Here is a 21,189-nt window from a genome sequence, read left to right as displayed (position 1 = left end):
CTAAACTTGCTTCCATACGTATGCTGTCACCAACACTGATGATTGCCAGAGCTATTTTTCAGGAACAAACCCAGAATATTTTTGCAGGACCAAAGAGTTAGCTGGCTGAATCTTCCTGAGGCTGGCTGAAGCTGCTTGGAGAACCCTCTAGGCCTCCTCATGAACTTTTCTCATTATAATACAAAATTTCTCCCCAGGAACAGAGATTTTCCAACATTTTTGAACATGGGATGTATGTATAGCCATGTTTTCTAACTGCAGATGCACAGGAACGTCTTTACCTATACACGCAATGAGGAAATTCACCTTAATGTTTATGCATGATATCCCTGAATAAAGACAAATTCAATCATTTGTTTAGGATGCACTGCTTTGGGTATGTCCCTGCTTGCTGGCTCACAATAAAGTTCCTTCTCATATAATCATCTTGGAGTTGTCTTTTGGCCGGCAACTTCTGAGTAATTGGGCCCTGTTCAGTCTGGTAACAGGATACACCCCTATGGGACACTGATGAATCTTGGTATACTCTCAACTACTGGAACCCTCTAAGAACAAAGATGATAGTTTGGACAATCAAAGGTTTGAGGCAACCAGCTGTTTGGGCTGAGTTGATTGACAAGGTTCATTTCCTACATGAGACCAGTCTCTCAGGAGTGGGAGAGATGGCTGTTTTATCTAATGCACAGAAACCAACACAGAGAATCAAGAAAATTGAAATAAAGGAATATGTTCCAAACAAAAGAACAAGATAAACATACATTAACAGATTTTTATGAATTGGAGATAAGTGAGTTACCAAATATAGAGCTCAAAAGAACGGTCATGAGAGCAGAAATAGTAAACTGATACATTTCTAGAAGTCTCCGGGCTTTAACCAGCTCTTTAATTGGAAATTGTGTGATATGAATGATAAACTACTTCCAGGTGTCCTTAGGAGTAACAATTACAATAAAAAGTTGCAAGTTATTTTGGTAATGGCTGATATAGCATCAACACTTCAAATAAAAATTACAAGATTTTTACAATATAGACTCAAAATAAGAAAAATAAAACTTTACACCTAACCAGTGGTGGTGCAGTGGTTCAAAATCTTGAGGTCGCAGGCTTGAGCATGGGCTCACTAGCTTGAGCTGGGTAGCAATCACAAAAGTTAACATGTAGAATTTGATATTCAGAAAAAGATACTCTCATTTTTGCATATAAAATTTACATCTTAAAAAGTGCTTTTACTTGTATTTTATTATTAAGGCTGAAGATTATTTTCACTATTGGACATTTGTCTCTTTTGTAATAGCTGTGTGTTTTGCCTGTATTTCTAGTGTGGTATTCAAGTTTTCTTTTTTATAAAGATCTTTTCAAAGTTGGGCCTTGAAGGATGGGAGGGCTTTGAATGATGCTCAATTATTTAGTCCCCAGTTACCCCCTCCCAGCCATAATTAAATATAATCAAAATGAATGGATCACTTTGTTAGAAAAAACAAAAATCTGACTGTAACGTATTTTTCCCCACTGAGGAAGAAGGAAGGGTATAGCCACCAAGTGTGGAATAGCAAAAGCTTTATTTAGTACAGCGCATCCTGCCCCATGAGGTTCCCTGGTCCAGGGTCCAGGGGCCTGAGAAGTCACATGGAGGAAACCGCATGGGGGAAATTTAAAGGGTTAAGACCATCAAGCTAATATGATGTGGTGAAATTTCATTGGCTGACAGATGGTCGCTCTTTTCCAAAGGACTCCTGGGAAGTTTCTTTTGGCGCACATGGTTGTGGGAGGTCTAGCCAAAGTTCCCCCGTCTGGTTCCTCATGTGACCTTCCCCCATTGCCCACCGACCTTACATTCCGACCTTTTATGTTAGGTGGGGCGCCGCAATTCGTCTACTTCCTGCTGGTTAGGGGCATCGTGTGGAGGGGAGGTCGGAAGGTGGTGCCTTTGAGGGGAGTTGTGAGGGACAACTGTTTGACCATGACTCGAGAAACTTCTTGGATGCGGTCCTGTAAGAATTAAAAAAAAAAAAAAAGGAGCAAATATGAGTTATATACTGATAATTAGAGGATTTAGGATAGGGGCAGCCCAGGTGAGGATGGGTGGCTGCCATCAAGAGTTAAGCGGGTTGTAGGAGGAGAGATTCTTGCTCAGTTTCTCTTGTAGATTGTTGAGGAGATTGAAGTTTTCTTCCGTTAGGCCAGTCTCATTGAACAGCAGTGTTCCCTGCTTCAGCTCGCTCTGGCAGCAGCTTCCTGATGGGAAGGGACAGGAGCAACAGGAGGGTCTGAAGGGCCCAACCTTTTGGTGAGCCAGAGACGGATAGGGCCCAGTGGTTCTGACTGCCAGCAGTCCTGCATGGGGGCAATTTTGAGGTGAGAGACATGATTAGAAATGAAGGTAGCATTGATCATAGGGGAGCCCTTGGTAGTGAGGAAGCCTCTTTCCTTTCAGAGGGCATAACAAAGGAGTGCGAAAAGGAGATTCCATCCAAACTGCATGTCAGGGGTAGCGTGTGAAGAGGAAAAGCAGGGGTCCCATCCACTCCCATAACCGAGACCTGTGAGGGAACTAGAGGTCCAGAGTGTGATGGCGAAATAGAGAAGGTAGCTCCCGTGTCCACAAGAAATAACATGGACTTACTCGCTACATGTAGCATTACCCAGGGCTTGGTGAGGGTGATGGGGGTCTCCAAGTCTGGGCCATGTCAGTTGTCCATGAGGCCAGGAGTTCGAGCGATGGTCCCGCCTGGCTGGCTTGGCCTCCCATTCGGAGGCTTGTCCTCCACGTAGAGGCGCTGAGGAAAAGCCTGTTGCCCAAAGGGGCAATCGCTCCGCTAGTGATCGGTTGCTTGCAGCTAGGGCAGGGCTTAGTGGGCAGCCGTGGGCCGTGGGCAGGGACACTGTCAGGACCAGTGACCCTACTTGTCACATTAAAGCAAGCTCCTGGTGGGGATCCTCTTTGACCGGGCACCTGCTGTGCCTTGCCCCTGTTGCTCTGCTGGCCTCAGGGCTGCCACAAGAGCCTGGGTTTAGAGTGTTGCTTTCTGCTGCATGCGGGCCTGGCAAACAGCCTTGGCCTTTTTCTACTAGCCGCGACCATTAAAAACTTTAAGTGCCATGTTCACAGGTCTCGGATAGGGGTATGAGGGTTGAGAATAAGAGAAGGGGGCTCCTGGGGAGCCCAGCACCCAGATCCAGCCAGAAATGCTGGAGCCAGAGGCAGGACAGGATCAAGCCTTCCTGCAAGAAGATGGGGGTTGGGTTGTGGGGTCAGGAGCCCTGCAAACAGGTGTGAAGGCCAATGCCCGGTGGAGGGTGGCCTGATGGGGGAGGGGCTGAAGAGCACAGTGGAGAAGAGAGGGGCCCCTATCTGGCAGGGGAGGAGAAAGAGGGACTGGTATTTGCAGGTGAATGAGAAACAGGATTCTGCAGAGGAGAGGGGGCTGAGACCTGAGGGAAGAGGTCTGCAGAGGGACCAGAGAGGGGGTCCCGAGAGAGAGGCGCCCCTGGGTATCAGCAAAGGAGGAAAGATCAGAAGTGGAGAGTTTAGGTGAGGTTTCTCTGGCCATAAAGGGCCTGCGCCATATGTAGAATAGGCGACACAGAGATTAGGATAGGAGCACAAATACTAGAAGCCCTGAATATAAGGGATCTCCAACCAGTTCCTGTTAGATTCAGGGAGTACTGATATGCTAGGGCTGCCAAGAGTGTAACTATTGAAGGAACAGGGAGTGCTGATATGGCCCCTGTGAAGCTGAGAACAAAGAAGGTCAGAGACCCTTATCAGAAGTTTATGTTTGAAATTCACCACTAAGCTAAAACTGGCCCCTGTTGCTATGCTGTGTGCGACCTCCCTAGCCAATAGCTAAACTGCCACATCTGCTTCTGTACTATGCTTGCTCACTTAGGATATATAAGGACCTGGCTGTAAGTGCCAGGCACGGCTTCCGTTTGCAGCTCCTTGTGAGCACGGTGTCTCCGGACATCTTGGGAGTTTGCCCCTGCACAGGTTAAATTGGCCAATAAAGTAACATCTAAACTCCTAAAAGTCTCCGACGTTTGTTCTCGTACCCGGTGGATGCAACAGTTCCCACTTCTTTTGGTGGTAAATTGGTGAGGATGTTAAAATTCAAAGTCCCTTCAGGAGGCCACCTGGTTCGATTATCCAGTGGGTTCTGTGGCCTGGGCACAGTGGAGAAAAAGAACAATTTCTTCTTTAGGGAGGGAGAGATTTCGGATAAGGCACTTCAGGAGTGTTTTTGAGTCAGGTTTAGATTCCTGTGCCCCCACGGCCGCCCCCAGTTCTCAGAGTGATCAGAGATGAGAATTGGTGGAAAGAACTGAGGGGAGGCTAGAGGCAGGGGACTTATTGCACCATGTGCCAAAGTGGGTGGAAAGTCAGAAATCCTGGTTCTTTCTTGGAAGGGAAGGGGAGAGGAGCGGGCTTCAACTCCTCCTGGGTTTTGGCACCAAATGTAAGGTGTTTCTCCCCGCCAAGGAAGAAGGAAGGGCACAGCCACAAAGCGTGGAATAGCAAAAGCTTTATTTAGTACAGTGCATTCTGCCCGACAAGGTTCTCTGGTCCTGGGGACAAAGGCCAGAGAAGGTGCATGAAGAAAATCTCCAAACCTTGTGGAAGAAATTTAAAGGGTCGTTAGGACAGTCGAGCTAATATGATGTGGTGAAATTTCATTGGCTGACAGACGGTTGCTTTTTCCAAAGGACTTCTGGGAAGTTTCTTCTGGCGCGCATGGGTGTGGATGGTTCTATCTAAAGTTCCCTGGTCTGGTTCCTCACCTGACCTTCCCCCATTGCCCACTGACCTTACAGACAATTTCCTAAAATGCACCCCAATTACTATACAAACATTAGAAATCAGAATATGTCCAGAAATTAAAGACTACAGAATCTTAAATTCGGTGTGAAAGGGAGACTAGAAGAAACAGCACAACATACTGGAGGTGCCAGTAACTGAGGTATAGTGGATGGATGCCTTTTGCTTACACAAGTGAACCTTGCGGGATGCGTTTGCTGGCTGGCACAGGTGAACCTGGTGGTGATGGGTTTGCTCACACAACTGAATCTGGCGCAGATGCGTTTGCTCACGCAAGTGCACGTGGAGGCAATGCTCACACAGAGGAACCTGCTCTGATCAGAGGAGCGGGAACACCGAGGTAGAATCAGCTTGTTTTACCCTAACAGGTTCTACCCCGGCCTTCGAGCCAGCGAATCTGAAACGGCGCACCTTCTCGGCTGGGCACCCCAACGCTAGGGCTCCACTCCTCGAACTGGCAGGGTGTAACAGCGGACTCAACGAGTGTGAAGTACACAGAGGCCCTTCCCCAAACCCTGGCCGAAGGGAGGGAAGTCATAGGAACCGGGTTAGGGACGCGTCACTTCCGGGGGCTGGGCTAGCCGTTTTACGCGCCAACGCACTCTCGGCAAAGACGCGCCCGGCGATGCGCGATTTGATTGGCCCGTGCGGAGGGCGCGTGTCGCCAAACTCGCTTCCCGTCAGCCCCGGTCCGTCTGTCCCGTGGGCGCGCGCGCGCGCGCACGCACGCTCGCGCGTCTGCATCTTGCGCCTGCGCCTCGCCGCCATTCGGGAGGCCGTAGCTCTGCAGGCCCTTGCAGAGCAGCCGGAGACTGCGAGCTGGCCTCCGGTCGACGTTCACCCTCTTGGACGCAGCCGTGGTTTAGCGGTGAGAAGCGAGGCGGGCATGGGGGGCGTCATCGGGGCCTGCAAACCTCGGGGCCCGCGTCCCGAGAAAGCCTAGGGCGTCCACCGAGGAGGGGCCTGCACCGCTCCGCTCCTGCCCTGCTGGCGGAAGGACCCTCTTTCCAGAGGACGCGGGCGGGGGCACTCGACGGGACTTGGGGGTGGGGAGGCAGGAAACGTTTTATTCAGAACTACTGGGAAGTCAGGTCAGGCTGCTGAGGAATGCGTTCTTTTCGTTTCAGTCCTAGATGCAATTTTCTTTGCTCTTAGACTGCGAGGGCTATTGTCATTGTTTTAAAATCAGCTAGGCATGCCACAGAATGGGAGAGATGTAATTATTTATCAGATAAGGGATTAGTGTCCAGAAAATGTAAAGAATTCTTATAATTCAACAACAAAAAGCAATCCAGTTCAAAAATGGTCAAACGAGTAGTTTGTAAGTAGTTATTTCTCCAGAGAAAATCTACAAATGGCCGGTGAGCACACCAAAGAATGCGCATTCGCCATCAAAGTTATGAAAATGAAAACCAGGATGAACTACTGTATCAGACCCATTGAGATGGCTATTCAGAAAAATCACAAGTGACGGCGAGGATTTGAAGAAATCTGAGTATTTGTGCATTGCTGGCAGGGATGTCAGGTGGTGTAGCCAGGAGCCGTGGTAAACGGTTTAGTAGTGGTTCCTCCAAAATTTAACCAGAGTTATTATATTGTATGATGTGGCAATTTCACCTCAAGGTATAAACTTCAAAAAATTGAAAGCAGAGACTCAGATAGATATTGTACATAAGTATTCATAGCAGCCTTATTTAAAGTATCCAAAAGGAGGAAGCAATCCAAATGTCTATCCACAGATGAATGGAAAACAAAATGTTATTCATCTTTCAAAAGGACTAAAATTCTGTTGCATGTTAGAGTTTACTTGAGCTAAGTGAAATAAGCCAGACACAGAGGGACAAATATTGTGTGATTCTACTCATAGAGAAAGAAAGTGGAATAGAGAGTACCAGGGGTTGGTGGAGGTAAGGTGGGTCTGGGAAGTTATTGCTTAATGGATACAGAGTTTCTGTATGTGGTGAAGAAAAATTCAGAAAATGGGTAAAGGTGGTGGTTTTACAATGTTGTGAACGTACTTATGCCACTAAATTGCACTTTTAAAAAAGTTTAGAATGGTCAATTTTGTTATTTTTTACCACATTTTTTTAAACGTATAGGAAAAGGCAGAAAGATCAGTGGTTGTTAGGATTACAGGGAATTGTTATGGCAGTGACAGTATTCTGTATGATCCTGTAATGGTGGATACATGACACTGTACATTTATGAAACCCATAGAACTGTTAAAATATGTACAGTGACCTCTCATGCAAACATTGGACTTTAGTTAATATCATTATTTGTCATTTGTAGCAAATATACCACACTAATACCAGATGGTAATAATAGGAGAAATTTTGTGCAGGGAGGTGTGTAAAAGAAAGTACTATGTGGAAACAATTTTAATTTTTCTTTAAACCTAAAACTCCAAAAAAATAAAGTTTACTAATTTCTAAAAAGTCATTTGGGGTAAAGAGCAATGCGAGAAGCACAGCTTTAAAGATGCTCTACTGGCCCTGGCCGGTTAGCTCAGTGGCAGAGTGTCGGCCTGGCGTGCAGGAGTCCCGGGTTCGATTCCCGGCCAGGGCACACAGGAGAAGCGCCCATCTGCTTCTCCACCCCTCTCCCTCTCCTTCCTCTCTGTCTCTCTCTTCCCCTCCCACAACCAAGGCTCTATTGGAGCAAAAAGTTTGCCCGGGCGCTGAGGGTGGCTCTGTGGCCTCTGCCTCAGGCGCTAGAATGGCTCTGATTGCGGCAGAGCAACGCCCCAGATGAGCAGAGCATCGCCCCCTGGTGGGCGTGCCGGGTGGATCCCGGTCGGGCGCATGCGGGAGTCTGTTTGAGTGCCTTCCTGTTTCCAACTTCAAAAAAATGCAAAAATAAATAAATAAATAAAATAAATATGCTCTACCAAGTTGAGTTAATTTTAAAAGCTATACATCAAATGCCTGGCCTGTGGTGGCACAGTAGATAGAACATCAACCTGAGCACTGAGGTCACCAAATTGAAACCCAGAGCTTGTCCAGTCAAGGCAGGTATGACAAGCAAGCAATGAACAGTGAAAGTGAAACAACTATGAGGTGATAACTTCTCGCTCCCTCCCCCTCCTCTCTGTAAAATCGATTTTAAAAAAAATTTAAAAGCTGTACATCAAAGTGTTTTTTTTAATGACCAGGAAGAAATTGGGTAAGAATGGGAAATAGGTGTGATATCATATGGCATAGAATGTCATTGAATGATGCACTGGCAAAATAATAATGATTAGAACTTAGGTATTTAGAACATGTATTCTGTAGAGGCAAAACTAGGACAAGAAATTTTTATTAACTGGAGAATTTAGAGTTACTTTCATTGTTAGGCTTTAGAGCTCTGATAAATTGGAAAAAATTGCTAGAATTGTAAAACTGAAAGGAATTTCAGTGTCTATACCCAGCAGCTGAATTCTAGACTCGGTTCTGCAGCAACTCTGTGGAGAAGGCAGCGTTGTGTTACAACATAGTTTCAGAATCAGGAAACCAGGATCTTCTCTTGTTTCTTCTGACTTTGTGTGATCTTTCACAAGTCACTTCTCTCACTCAGCATCAGTTTTCTCAATTGTAAAATGACGAGGTTGTACTTAACTCTGAGGATCCTTTCAGTCCTGTCCTGATCATTTGCTTCCAGTTACGGAGGGCTCCTACCTGACAAAGTAACTTATCCTGGGCTGTGATTAAGCAGTTCATACAACTTTATATGACATCTGTTTTCCAGCCGGCTTCCTTTTGTTGCTTTTAGGACAACTTACATATTATCCATACGTAATTCCTCGTTTGAAGTTATGCGCCCATACTCACGAAGGACATGTTTTCAAAGACTGTGTGCTACCCTGGTTGCTTTCTTTTGCAAGTTCCCTAATGCTAGCAGAACTTCATTCTTGTCCTCCATTACATTGCTGATTATTTGCCTTATGTGGAACAAGTTAATGTCTAGACTTTGAGTTTCCTTAACTATAAATTGAAGTTTTAAAGTAGTGTGTCTGTAAAGTCATGGTGCACTTTTGACCGGTCACAGGAAAGCAACAAAAGACGATAGAAATGTGAAATCTGCACCAAATAAAAGGAAAACTCTCCCAGTTTCATACTTACTCAGTGCAGTTCGATGTGGGCTCACGCACAGATTTTTTAGGGCTCCTTAGGTAGCTATCCCGTATAGCCTCTACAGACTCATCACTGACTGATGGCCTACCAGAACGGGGTTTCTCCACCAAACTGCCGGTTTCCTTCAACTGCTCATCCCACCAGTAATGTTATTCCTATGTGGTGGCGCTTTGTTATAAATGCACCAATATTCACGTTGCACTCTGGTCATGGATTCGAATTTAGCGAGCCACAGAACACACTGAACTTTCCTCTGTACCGTCCACATCTTGACTGGCATGGCCGTGGGCTGCTCCGCTGTATACACGGTGTTACGGCATCATCTGAGCACGCGCACATGCTGCCACATCATCCTACAGAAACTGGGAGGGTTTTCCTTTTATTTGGTGCAGATTTCACGTTTCTGTTATCTTTTGTTGCTTTCCTGTAACCAGTCAAAAGTGCACCATGACTTCACGGACACACTGTAGTTTTGGTCCCCAGCCCTTTTCATCCTGAATTCCAGTGGCTCTAAGACTAGATGGTAGCTCAGGTCTTTTCTAGTTTTAATATCCTGTGAATATAAAATCAGGTCTCCAATCTTTAGGAAAAAATGTGTGAGATTGAATAGATACTTTCTGAGCATATACCATGTGTCGGATGTGCAAAGGTTACAGAGGTGAATGGGTAGACCTTGCCCTTCAAGAGCCCATGGCCTGGTATGGAATCAGGCTGTAGTGCCAGAGGATGACCACTATAATAGACATGTGTGTACTCTAGGGGTCCAATGAAGTTGGTGAGGGTGAAGAATTGGCCAATATTTAAGAGGTGATCCCACCTAAAGAATGGAGGAACTTGCCTGATGCCTGGTGGCATTTCCTGGAGAGGAAATACCTTGTGCAAATGCCCAGAGGCTTAAATTGTCAGGGACTTACAGGTGGGTCAGTACTTTGAGAATGCAGGGTAGTCAGTGAGATTGTGAAGAGCTTTATATGCCATGTTCAAATTTTGTAGTATAGGTGTTGGAATTACCTTGAGAAATTGTGAACAGGCAAGTCACATGAGGTTTTTCTCTTGGGAAGATGACTGGCAGCGGTATATGAGTGGATTGGAAGGAAGTGATACTAGTGGCAGGGAGATAAGTTACCAGAATTAAAGCAGTTGACAAGATGTAGGGAATGGAGGGAAGGGTAGATAAATGTACTAGAACTTAATCAGAAGAGTTTTGTGAGCTCTATCTAGCTTATTCACAGCCAGTTTATCCCATTCTGTTCAAGTCAACAACTTAGACCCTTCTAAATTCATTCATGAAAAGGCCTGAGCAGTCACTGAAGCACCAGTATCTTCCCTTTCCCCAGGGGTCCCTTTCTTCTTTGCCTCTTGGTCCTGTTGATTATGTTGTCCTTTTCTCTACTGCCTGTTTTTTGCTGTTCTGCTGTGCAGGTTGGTAACTGACAAAATGCCAGCTGCACCTGTCGTCAGACAACAGTCTCCTGAGTGCTTGTCACATCAGCTGAAGTTAGATGGTGGGTTTGAGAAGGGTTTGGTACTACTCATGGGGATTAGTTCCATAGTGGATTATTAAAGTGGAATTAGACAGGGATGATGTCATGGATAGAACTGTATTTGGTATCGTGTCATTAAGGTAAGTGTCCAGGCTGACTGGATTGGACCCCTCTCACTGTTGGGGGTGGGACAGGGTAGTGAGAGAAATAAAGGCACACAAGATACCACAGAGATAGAATTTTAATTGCCCTTTAATTTTTTTAATTTTTTATTTTTAGGGTTCAACTTCTTATCTTGGTCCTTTAGGTGGTCCAGACTATTTCCTGTGGTTTAGTCAAAAAGCCATGTAAACTTGCTGTCCTCTGAAGACCACTTTTTTTTTTTTTTCCCTGAAGCTGGAAACGGGAACGCAGTCAGACTCCCGCATGTGCCCGACGGGGATCCACCCGGCACACCCACCAGGGGGCGATGCTCTGCCCATCTTGGGGCGTAGCTTTGCCGCAATCAGAGCCATTCTAGCGCCCGAGGCAGAGGCCACAGAGCCATCCTCAGCGCCCGGGCAATCGCTGCTCCAATGGAGCCCTGGCTGCGGGAGGGGAAGAGAGAGACAGAGAGGAAGGAGAAGGGGAGGGGTGGAGAAGCAGATGGGTGCTTCTCCTGTGTGCCCTGGCCGGGAATCGAACCCGGGACTCCCGCATGCCAGGCCGACGCTCTACCACTGAGCCAGCCGGCCAGGGCTGAAGACCACTTTTAAAACTTCTAGTAAGACAGCTGGTAAGTCTAACAGGGAGAAGCATGTTGGTCTTTCCCACTCTAACAGTACTCATTGTGGATTTGTAAAGTGTTATTCTACCAGCAAACATTTCTTGCTTTCTAACGTTTAGGATAATATTTTATGATGACAATATTTTTGAAAAGTATTTGGAGTTCTTAAGGAAGAACTCTAAAAGCATACACAGCTATATATATAAAATGATTTATGAACATTACTGATATGCAGATAAATAATAGAATTTGGGATTTGAGTGGTAAATTCTGTAATTCTTTTTATTTCATTTTTTTAAGTAAGCAGTTATCAGAGTATGATATTGAGGTTCAGTAGTAGGCAGGTGTGGATAATAGGCACTTTGAGATTGGCCAGAAGGATTTTTGATAGAGGAAATTTTTTTTCTCTCTCTTTGGGAGAGAAAGGGAATGATCCAAGAGTAAGGAGCCATTGGGTTCAGTACAGGGAACTGGGAAGGGATGATGCATTTACTGAGTGGCCTTCCTGACGGGTGGGAGAGCTGGTCAGCGGACAGATTTGGCAGGCAGCAGCTGAGGACAAAAGTAGTCAGTTCACTCCAAGGAGCTGAGGCTGCTTGAAGAGCAGCGGGAATTAGGCTAAGTGATGTTCATGAAACAAAGACTAAATTACAGGAGCAGCTGTAAAATGTAGGGTTAGTATAAAATTTCCAAAGAGGCAAGAAAGGGAGAAATTCAGTCAGTGAAAAGTAGGAGTAAGGAGAAAAGGTGGTAAAGCTTTGCATACTGAAAGGTGCCAAAGGCTGGGATAGCAATCGAGAAAGTGTATGGCTAAAACGGGGACCAGCTTTTTACTGTTTTGCTGTATTAAAGATGTCTGTTATTGAGATGTGGTTTTGTTTTATTCTGTGTTTCATTTGTTGTTTGCCAGAAGCATTTAAAAAAAAATCTTCCTGACTGTAAAATACTGTGCTCAGACATTTCCTTGGGAATAGAATAAAAAATGTTTTACCTGTAAAGTTCATAATCTAATCCCTGTATTATACACTTCCTGGGCTTTTAAATGACCTCTATTATATGAGTTAACTATTGGTAAAAGTTGATGAGGCAGCCTGTAGGAAAGGAAGAAAATTGCTTTGTTAATGGGACTACACATGCATAGAGGAGAGCGGTGTAGCTAAGTATGTGCTGCATTGATAGGAGAAAACAAAAATATATTTTTCATGATGTATATGAGTTATTGCTTGAGAAGTTTAGGAAAGGTTTCTGTGGTTAGCAGTTTGTTAATTAAGCTTAAGAAAGTTGAACAACCTGTGGTGGCGCAGTGGATAAAGCGTCGACCTGGAAATGCTGAGGTCGCCGGTTTGAAACCCTGGGCTTGCCTGGTCAAGGCACATATGGGAGTTGATGCTTCCAGCTCCTCCCCCCTTCTCTCTCTAGTGGCGGTCCAGCTTTCATGGTGGGCCAATCGCAGCGCTGTTTGGTTGCGCTGTAGGGACCAGGTTGACCAGCACTGCAAAAGTGGGCGGTTTTTATAAAGTTTGAAGACCCCATGATCCACTGCATGTTGGTCAGCCATAATGTCACCAAGGTGAGTCGGGACTATTTAATTGCCAGAAACTGAAGGATTATATATTTTACAGACTACCTTGTAGTTTTTGATGTTATAATAATAGCTAACACTGAGTGCTTGCTGTGTAAGAGATACTATTCTAAACATGCTATAAAATGTCACATCATTTTATAGTCAGGGAAACTGAAGCATAGAAATATTTAGTGACTTGATGAAATGGTGGAGCCCAGCAAGCCTGAGCTCTTAACCTGTATATCATAATATATATGATATGACGTTATAATATGATATAATATATAGCATAGTAATATAGCATATATGTAATAATACACATAATATGAACATCCTTTTACTGTTCATTATTGCTACTATGACTATATGGGGTTATTGAGATAACCTATTTTTATATGTTTTCTTAATTTTGTTTTTAAGGTAAAGATTCTTTTTAGTTTTTTTTTTTTTCAGTACTAAGTGATAATATTTTTCTTTTTTTTTTTTTTTTGTAGTCCTTCTAGCCCTAAAAACAATTTTCTAAAAAACAGGACAATTGTGCCTGACCAGGATGTGGTGCAGTGGATAGTGTTGGACTGGGATGCAGAGAACCCAGGTTCGAAACCCGGAGGTCACACTAGCTTGAGCGTGAGATGGATATAAACCTATGGTCACTGGCTTGAGCCCAAAGGTCTCTGGCTTGAGCAAGGGGTCACTTGCTGTGCTGTAGCCTCCCAGTCAAGGCATATTTGAGAAAGCAATCAATGAACAACTAAGGTGCTACAACTAAGAATTGATGCTTCTCATCTTTCTCCCTTTCTGTCTGTCCCCTCACTTTCTGTCAAAGAAAAAAAAAGGATAATTGCTAATACTTTCTGAAGCACTAGTTTGTTTCCTTAGTTATCACCCAACTTTAGCTGCCCTCTCAAAAAATGCAAATGATATACCACTGATACAGGTGATAGAAAATGGTATTTTCAGTAGTAACATTTTAAAAGCAAGTTATCAGAATTAGAAATGATGCTAAAATTTTAAATTAATCTGCTTTAAATTAATAGAGAACTCTTGTGATTATCAGTAAGTATTTTTAATCTTTTTTTTTTTTTTTTTTTTACAGAGACAGAGGGATAGACAGACAGGAATGGAGAAATGAGAAACATCAGTCATTAGTTTTTCGTTGCACATTGCGACACCTTAGTTGTTCATTGATGGCTTTCTCATATGTGCCTTGACTGCGGGCCTTCAGCAGACCGAGTAATCCTTTGCTCAAGCCAGCAACCTTGGGTCCAAGCTGGTGATCTTTTGCTCAAATCAGATGAGCATGCGCTCAAGCTAGCGACCTCGGGGTCTCGAACCTGGGTCCTTGGCATCCCAGTCCGACGCTGTATCCACTGCACCACCACCTGGTCAGGCTGTATTGTTTTTTTATTGAGGAGCAGTAACATGGAAAAAGTATATTTTGACCTTGTTGTTAACCATTAGCACAGAGCATATTGCATACTTTTAGTCATGCTTGTACTTTTGGTAAATGATGGGGCCTAGTTAAATGAGAAGAGATTTTGTAAGCCACTGGTGAAGACTCACTGTGTATGTTACAGAATCTGTTTTAGCAGTTATTGGATTCTTGTGCTGAGAACAGCATACCAGGTAGAACTGATGGAGAACAGGATAGAATCATATGCATGAAATGTAGTAAATGCTAAATGGAAAATTATAAATAAGTTAGGAGAAGGGTTACATAATCAATATTGTTGACATAACTCTCCATTGGGGTCAAAAAATAAGCTGGGTCCCTAGTTCACCTTATTAAAGATATAAATGTAAAAAAAGAATTAAATTATCAAAATCATAGGAAAAATCTTGAGTGGTTAAAAAATAATGATGTGGCCTGACCTCTGATGGCGCAGTGGATAAAGTGTCGACCTGGAACGCTGAGGTCGCCAGGTCAAAACCCTTGGCTTGCCCAGTCAAGGCACATATGGGAGTTGATGCTTCCTGCTCCTCCCCCCTTCTCTCTCTCTCTCTCTCCTCAAACATGAATAAATTATAAAATAAAAATAATTTAAAAAATGATGTGGGTAAACATTTTAAAACACAGATGTAAGGAAAACACTAAAGTTTTGAATATTTGTGTAAACCAGTTGTGTGTGGTAAATGCCATAATAAAGTCAAGAAACAAATGATAGACTGAAAATATTTTCTGTAAGGGAGTTGAATTTTTTATATACAAGGACAGTTTACAAATAATTTAAAAATGACAAAGCATGTCCTAGAAAAATAAATTACATGGCTAATAAACAAGGAAGAATGTGCAGTGTCATTCAAGAAAAGCATATTAAAACAAGAGTGCGGTATAGTTTTCACCTAAGAAATAGCAAGATTAGAAATATGATACTCAGTGTTGATGAGGAATTTCGGGAATTGTTTCTCATATATACACGGTTGGTATGTAATAGTGCTGTAACTTCTTAAGAGTTTGGTAAAATGTGTCCGTTTTAATTGCAAATAGATTTTGAACCAGGTAATCCATTTCTAGGCATTCTTCCTTCAGAAATACCTTGGCATTCAAAGATATGTACAAAGAAATTCAGTGCTTATTCTATTTGTAAAAATGTCCTAGAAAATGCCCTTTAATTCATCAGAGCACCTGAAACCTATACTTGCCCTTTCCATAGAAACTTAGAAACTTGGCCCAGTTTATTTCTAGAATCACAGAACCTCTCATTTTTGTGGAGCCTTGGAAGCCTGGCCTTGTTATTTCACTTGGAGCCAGAAAGATACCTTCTCTTCCTTTAATGAAAGCAGATCGCAGAACATGTTTAATATCCCATTTGTGTAGAATGTGTTTATGCATTGTGTGTACGTAGGACATTTCTTCACTGGCATGTAAGTACAGAGGCTACCCCTAGGCAGTGATACTGTATCAGTGATACTGTATGAGCATCTTGTATTGCGTTAATGAGTTGCTTTTAACTGAACTTTTGTTACTTTTATCACCTAAGAAGACTCACTTGAAGATTTTAAAAAGACATATTTTCTGGCAAGCAAGTTCCTGCTTCAAGCCTCAAGACTGTCCTCTGTCTAAATTGTCCTTTGCTTAGCAAGGGCAACATCTCTGCTCAAGTAATGATTTTAAGCCTTGGGTGGCATGTCATTCAAACCTCTGCCTGCGTCTCCTGACAGAAACAGCAACAACAACAAACCTTCATGGTTAGACTTAATGAGTTCTGAAATGGATTTAAAGTTTCTTGCTTAGCCTGAAATAGCTTAGCTTGAATTTTGATATATATTTAGCTTTGTACTCTGACAGCTTACCTATATTCGAGGTTTTAGGGTCAAGGGGGAAAACACATGCAATAGATAATTCTAGCTTCAGGCTCAGGTCACTGATAGTTTCATAACCTTGATTAAGTCACTTCTCTGAACCTGTTCTTTCATCTGTAGATGAAGACAATAATACTCAAGTTATTGTTAGGAGAATACAATGAGATAATATATGTAAACGTAGCAGAATTCCTGGGACTGAGGTAAAAATTAGTTTCATTTCTTTCTCTACAAAATCTTTTATAGAGATATTATTGAATATTTGCATGTGTCATCCTAGGCTTAAAATTATGCAGTTTTAGAATGGGATAATAGCATTTCATTCAAAACTATGTTCCCTGAAAATAATTTATTTCTACTTTATTGCAGCACTGTTGAAAGTTTTTAAGGAATATAACTGTTGTAACAGAAAGAAAAATGGAAGTATTTCAGGAACTTCGTAAACCATCACTACGCTTGGAGTGTGACCACTGCAATTTCAGAGGCACAGATTATGAAAACGTGCAAATCCACATGGGCACCATCCATCCAGAATTTTGTGATGAAATGGATGCTGGTGGGTTAGGTAAAATGATATTTTACCAGAAAAGTGCAAAGCTATTTCATTGCCATAAATGCTTCTTCACCAGCAAGATGTACTCTAATGTATACTATCATATCACATCCAAACATGCAGCTCCAGAGAAATGGAATGAGAAACCAAAAAACCAGTTGAACAAAGAAACAGATTCTGTGAAAAGTCCTCCTCTTCCTGAACACCAGAAAATGCCCTCTAATTCAGCAGAACTCCAGAAACCTCTACCTGTCCTTTCCATAGAAACACAGAAACTTGTCCCAGTTTTGTCTCCAGAATCACCCAAACCTCCTCTTATTTCCCAGGAGCCTCAGAAGCCTGGCCCTGTTGTTTCTCCTGAGCCACAGACACCTGTTCCTTCTCCTGAGCCACCAAAAACTACTCCTGTTTCTTCTCCTGAACCTCTAAAACCAGCCCCTGTTGTTTCTGAACCTCAGAAACCAGCCCCAGTTCCTTCTCCAGAACCACAGAAACTTGCTCCTGTTTCTCCTGAGCCAGTAAAGGCTAGTCTTATTAACCCCAAGCCTCAGAAACACTCCCATTTCTCAGAAACATTGGGGCCACCTTCAGCCTCCTCTCCAGAGTCACCAGTTCTAGCTGCTTCTCCTGAACCTTGGGGGCCGTCCCCAACTGCATCTCCAGAGTCTCGGAAGCCAGCCCGGACAGTCTCCCCTGAGCCGAGGAAGCCATCCCCGTCAGAGTCTCCTGAACCTTGGAAGCCATTTCCTGCTGTCTCTCCAGAGCCTAGGAGACCAGCCCCATCTGTGTCACCAGGTTCTTGGAAGCCAGGACCACCTGGGTCACCCAGGTCTTGGAAATCCAGTCCTTCAGCATCAGGATCCTGGAAGCCAGCAAAACCTGCATCATCAGTGTCTCCAGGACCTTGGAAACCAATTCCTTCTATATCACCTGGACCTTGGAAACCAACTCCATCTGTGTCCCCTGCATCCTGGAAGTCGTCATCAGTGTCACCCGGTTCCTGGAAAACTCCCCCTGCTTCTCCTGAGCCGTGGAAGGCTGGCCCACCAGAACTTCGAAAGACAGCTCCCACCTTGTCACCTGAACATTGGAAGGCAATTCCTCCATTGTCTCCAGAGCTCCGTAAGACAGGACCTCCCTTGTCTCCTGAGCTTCGCAAACCAGGCCCACCATTGTCCCCAGACATTCGTAGTCCAGCGGGATCTCCAGAGCTCAGAAAACCCTCAGGGTCTCCAGAGCTTTGGAAGCTTTCTCCTGATCAGCGGAAAACTCCTCCTGCTTCACTTGATTTTCCGGAGTTCCCTAAAAGTTCTCGTGGTGGTTCCCCTGATCTCTGGAAGTCTTCCTTTTTTATTGAACCTCAGAAACCTGTCTTCCCTGAGACCCGGAAACCTTCTGGGCCATCTGAGTCCCCTAAAGCGGCATCTGACATCTGGAAGCCTGTTCTCTCTATTGAAACTGAGCCTAGAAAGCCTGCCCTGTTTTCTGAGCCTACCAAAACAGCCCCCCCTGCTTCTCCTGAACCACGAAAACGTGCTCTTTTTCCAGAGCCTCGTAAACATGCCCTTTTCCCTGAACTTTCCAAATCTGCCCTATTCTCAGAATCTCAAAAGGCAGTTGAACTGGGTGATGAACTGCAGACAGATACCATAGATGATCAAAAGTGTGATATTTTGGTTCAGGAAGAACTGCTAACTACACCTAAGAAACTATTAGAAGACCCTTTATTTTCTGCCTCAAAGAAGCTCAAAAAGGACAACCAAGAGAACTCTGATGCTGAGCTTAGTAGCAGTGAGTATACAAAAACAGATTTAGAAGCAGTGGATAGTAAGGGCCAAGAATCAAGCAGTGATCAAGAGCAGGTTGATGTGGAATCGATTGATTTTAGTAAAGAGAACAAAATGGACATGACTAGTCCAGAGCAGTCCAAAAATGTACTACAATTTACTGAAGAAAAAGAGGCTTTTATCTCTGAAGAAGAGATTGCAAAATATATGAAGCGTGGAAAAGGAAAATATTATTGCAAAATTTGTTGCTGTCGTGCTATGAAGAAAGGTGCTGTTTTGCATCATTTGGTTAATAAGCATAATGTTCATAGTCCTTACAAATGCACGATTTGTGGAAAGGCTTTTCTTTTGGAATCTCTCCTTAAAAATCATGTAGCAGCCCATGGGCAAAGTTTACTAAAATGTCCGCGTTGTAATTTTGAATCTAATTTCCCAAGAGGCTTTAAGAAACATTTAACTCATTGTCAAAGCCGGCATAATGAAGAAGCAAACAAAAAGCTAATGGAAGCTCTTGAATCACCACTGGAGGAGCAGCAGATTTGATTTTTAAAAACTGTGGATATGGTCTACGAAGTTGTTTGTTGAAACTATTTGTTGACAATATAGTTAAATAGCCTAGTTGGGTCAGTAGATGTTGCTGTGTATGGTGTTCTGTGTTTGTCTCACTAGTGTACACAGAATAGGCAGTTACTTATTTTTTCATGTTCTCTGTTTATGTTGCTATCTTGTAAGTCAATGCAGACTGTATATTCCAAGTGGATAAAATATCTAGTCTTTTAACTATATTTGAATAATATGAATATGTAGGTGTTCATTTAACAAGAACAAGTTGTACTCAATTTAAAATCTAGTTAAAGTGTTATCTTTTTTGTGAAAGTAACTTCAGACAATGAAAATTATCAGTTGGAATGTTTAAGAATTAGGCATGAAAATTTTGAGAAATTCTGTTTTTCCTTAAAACTATTTTCAGATCATAAAAGTTATTTTGAAGTTTCTATTTGACCATTTTTATAAATCTTGAACAGTTTCTAGATGTTTTATTACTTTGGTGGTATGGAAAATTGGAGTCTCAGGGTTGCTGACTTTCTGCTAAAAGGGGGAAAATTGAGTAAGTATAAAAATTGTTTGCAGCCATTTCCTATAGGGAACAGAAAGATGAGTGTGATTTTAGGTCTTGTCCTTAGTTGTTTGCTTTGGAGTCTTCCATTCTGTGTCCTGTCACAAGATCTGGCCCTTCACTTCCCTGTGAGCTTACACCAATAGATGATCCTTCATTGCCAAATGTGTTAGAAATGTACCTCCTACTCCTAGGCCTCTGGCCACCTGTTGGGGCTTCAGATAAGGGTAATGAGTAGGAACTGAAAGTCTTCCAGAGTCACCATAGAAAAATTTATAAATAGACATTTGTTTGAGAATGTGTCAATTTTTTTTTTTAAATTGTGTCTGTAAATACTTGAGCCTGTTCATGGATTATTTTATTCTAAAATATTTTGTCAAATGTGTATCAGGCAAATTAAAAAGGCTTTCATGTCACCAACATCATGTGTCTTCTTTTCTGTTGTATGATATCCAGTTCATCTTTCCTATTTCCACTTGTTTTCAGCATACTAGTTCTTTCATGTCTGGAGCAGCATTTTCTCAGTACTGTTTTTTCAGTTCTGTAGTCGGTCAGGTAAGTTAGGGAATCACTATACTAGATACTCCTTGTGTAAAATCTTACCAGTGCACACCAGCTTTGTAAAGTTGTTTAATTCTAATGGTTATCAATCTTCGCTGCTTCATTTAAACAATGTGAAACATTTAGTGCTATTAGGATTCTGGTATAATCAGAATTATACCAGAATTGAGACGCTGGCCTTAATTAGCTGTTCCTGAACATTTCTGAACAAAGAGTGCCATTTTTTTTTCTTCTTTTTAATTGCATCCAAATTAATACGCCAGTTGGGAAGAGAGTGTTTAGATAATACTGGGAAGGGCTTACAAGCTTCAGATTCTTGATTTTGGTGAGCAATGTCAGGCAGGGAGAGCACTGAGCAGTTGTCAGTTTACACTGGGCACCTCAAGAACGCTTCCAGTTCTGGACTTCCCCTTCTAGGCATGATGCCGAGTAGGACAGAGATACCTTGGATATACAATATTTTTCTCGGTACTTTATTAAAATTATGAATGGAAGATGGGTCTGCGATACCCAGAAACTCTTGAAGCCTATAGTCTAATCTGTCGTATTCTATGCAATAGATTATTTTCCTTGCACATTTTGGTGCAAACTTCTCACAGAATTCTTTCTAGACCTTTGCTCAAGGTGGTGCCAACTACGTAGTTCCCGTGCCGTCTAATATGTTTTTGTTTCATAATATCGCTATAGAATAGAGGATGTTACACTAGGGGAAATGGTGGTGACCTGTAGTTTTAGCTATAAGGCCTCAAGAAGGGGTAATCAACCTTTTTATAAAAGCCGCCCATTTTCGCAGTGCTGATCAACCTGGTCCCTACCGCCCACTAGTGGGTGTTCTAGCTTTCATGGTGGGCGGTAGCAGAGCAGCCAAATGGCGCGCGATTGGCCGACCATGAAAGCTGGAAGCCCACTAGTGGGCGGTAGGGACCAGGTTGACCAGGGCAAAAGAGGGCGGTTTTTATAAAAAGGTTGACTACCCCTGGAATCAGCATGTTTTTGGCTCACCTCACTGGTGGTTTCCCACTTTTCTCTCCTTTTTGCCTCCAAGGTTAGGGTAAGCAGTGCCATTAATTGAGGACCTAAAAAGTTGTTAGATCCTTGATAATTCTATGTGGTAGCATACCTC

At 43.1% G+C, this 21,189-nt stretch overlaps 1 protein-coding gene across 2 annotated transcripts; it reads left to right on the top strand.

The window, feature by feature from the left end:
* The first annotated feature begins 5,530 nt into the window (after positions 1–5,530).
* Positions 5,531–19,921, top strand: CHAMP1 (chromosome alignment maintaining phosphoprotein 1). Of its 2 annotated transcripts, none has more exons than XM_066235979.1 (2): positions 5,531–5,684; positions 16,418–19,921. In XM_066235979.1, exon 2 carries the CDS (start codon positions 16,466–16,468, stop codon positions 18,929–18,931), a length of 2,466 nt encoding a protein of 821 aa, XP_066092076.1. In that variant the 5' UTR covers positions 5,531–5,684; positions 16,418–16,465; the 3' UTR covers positions 18,932–19,921. The 2 variants fall into 2 exon arrangements, with proteins under 2 accessions (XP_066092076.1, XP_066092077.1); XM_066235980.1 differs by lacking the exon at positions 5,531–5,684 and adding an exon at positions 12,713–12,751.
* The last annotated feature ends 1,268 nt before the right edge of the window (positions 19,922–21,189 follow it).

This window comes from Saccopteryx bilineata, chromosome 6 (assembly GCF_036850765.1).
Source record: "Saccopteryx bilineata isolate mSacBil1 chromosome 6, mSacBil1_pri_phased_curated, whole genome shotgun sequence".
Taxonomy (NCBI): Eukaryota; Metazoa; Chordata; class Mammalia; order Chiroptera; family Emballonuridae; genus Saccopteryx; species Saccopteryx bilineata.
The sequence above is the reverse complement of the archived record's forward strand: the minus strand, read 5'-3'. Positions and strand labels throughout refer to the sequence as shown.

Bases quoted from the DNA above. Each gene is read 5' to 3' on its own strand.
- CHAMP1 (XM_066235979.1), top strand. From the start codon at position 16,466: ATGGAAGTATTTCAGGAACTTCGTAAACCATCACTACGCTTGGAGTGT.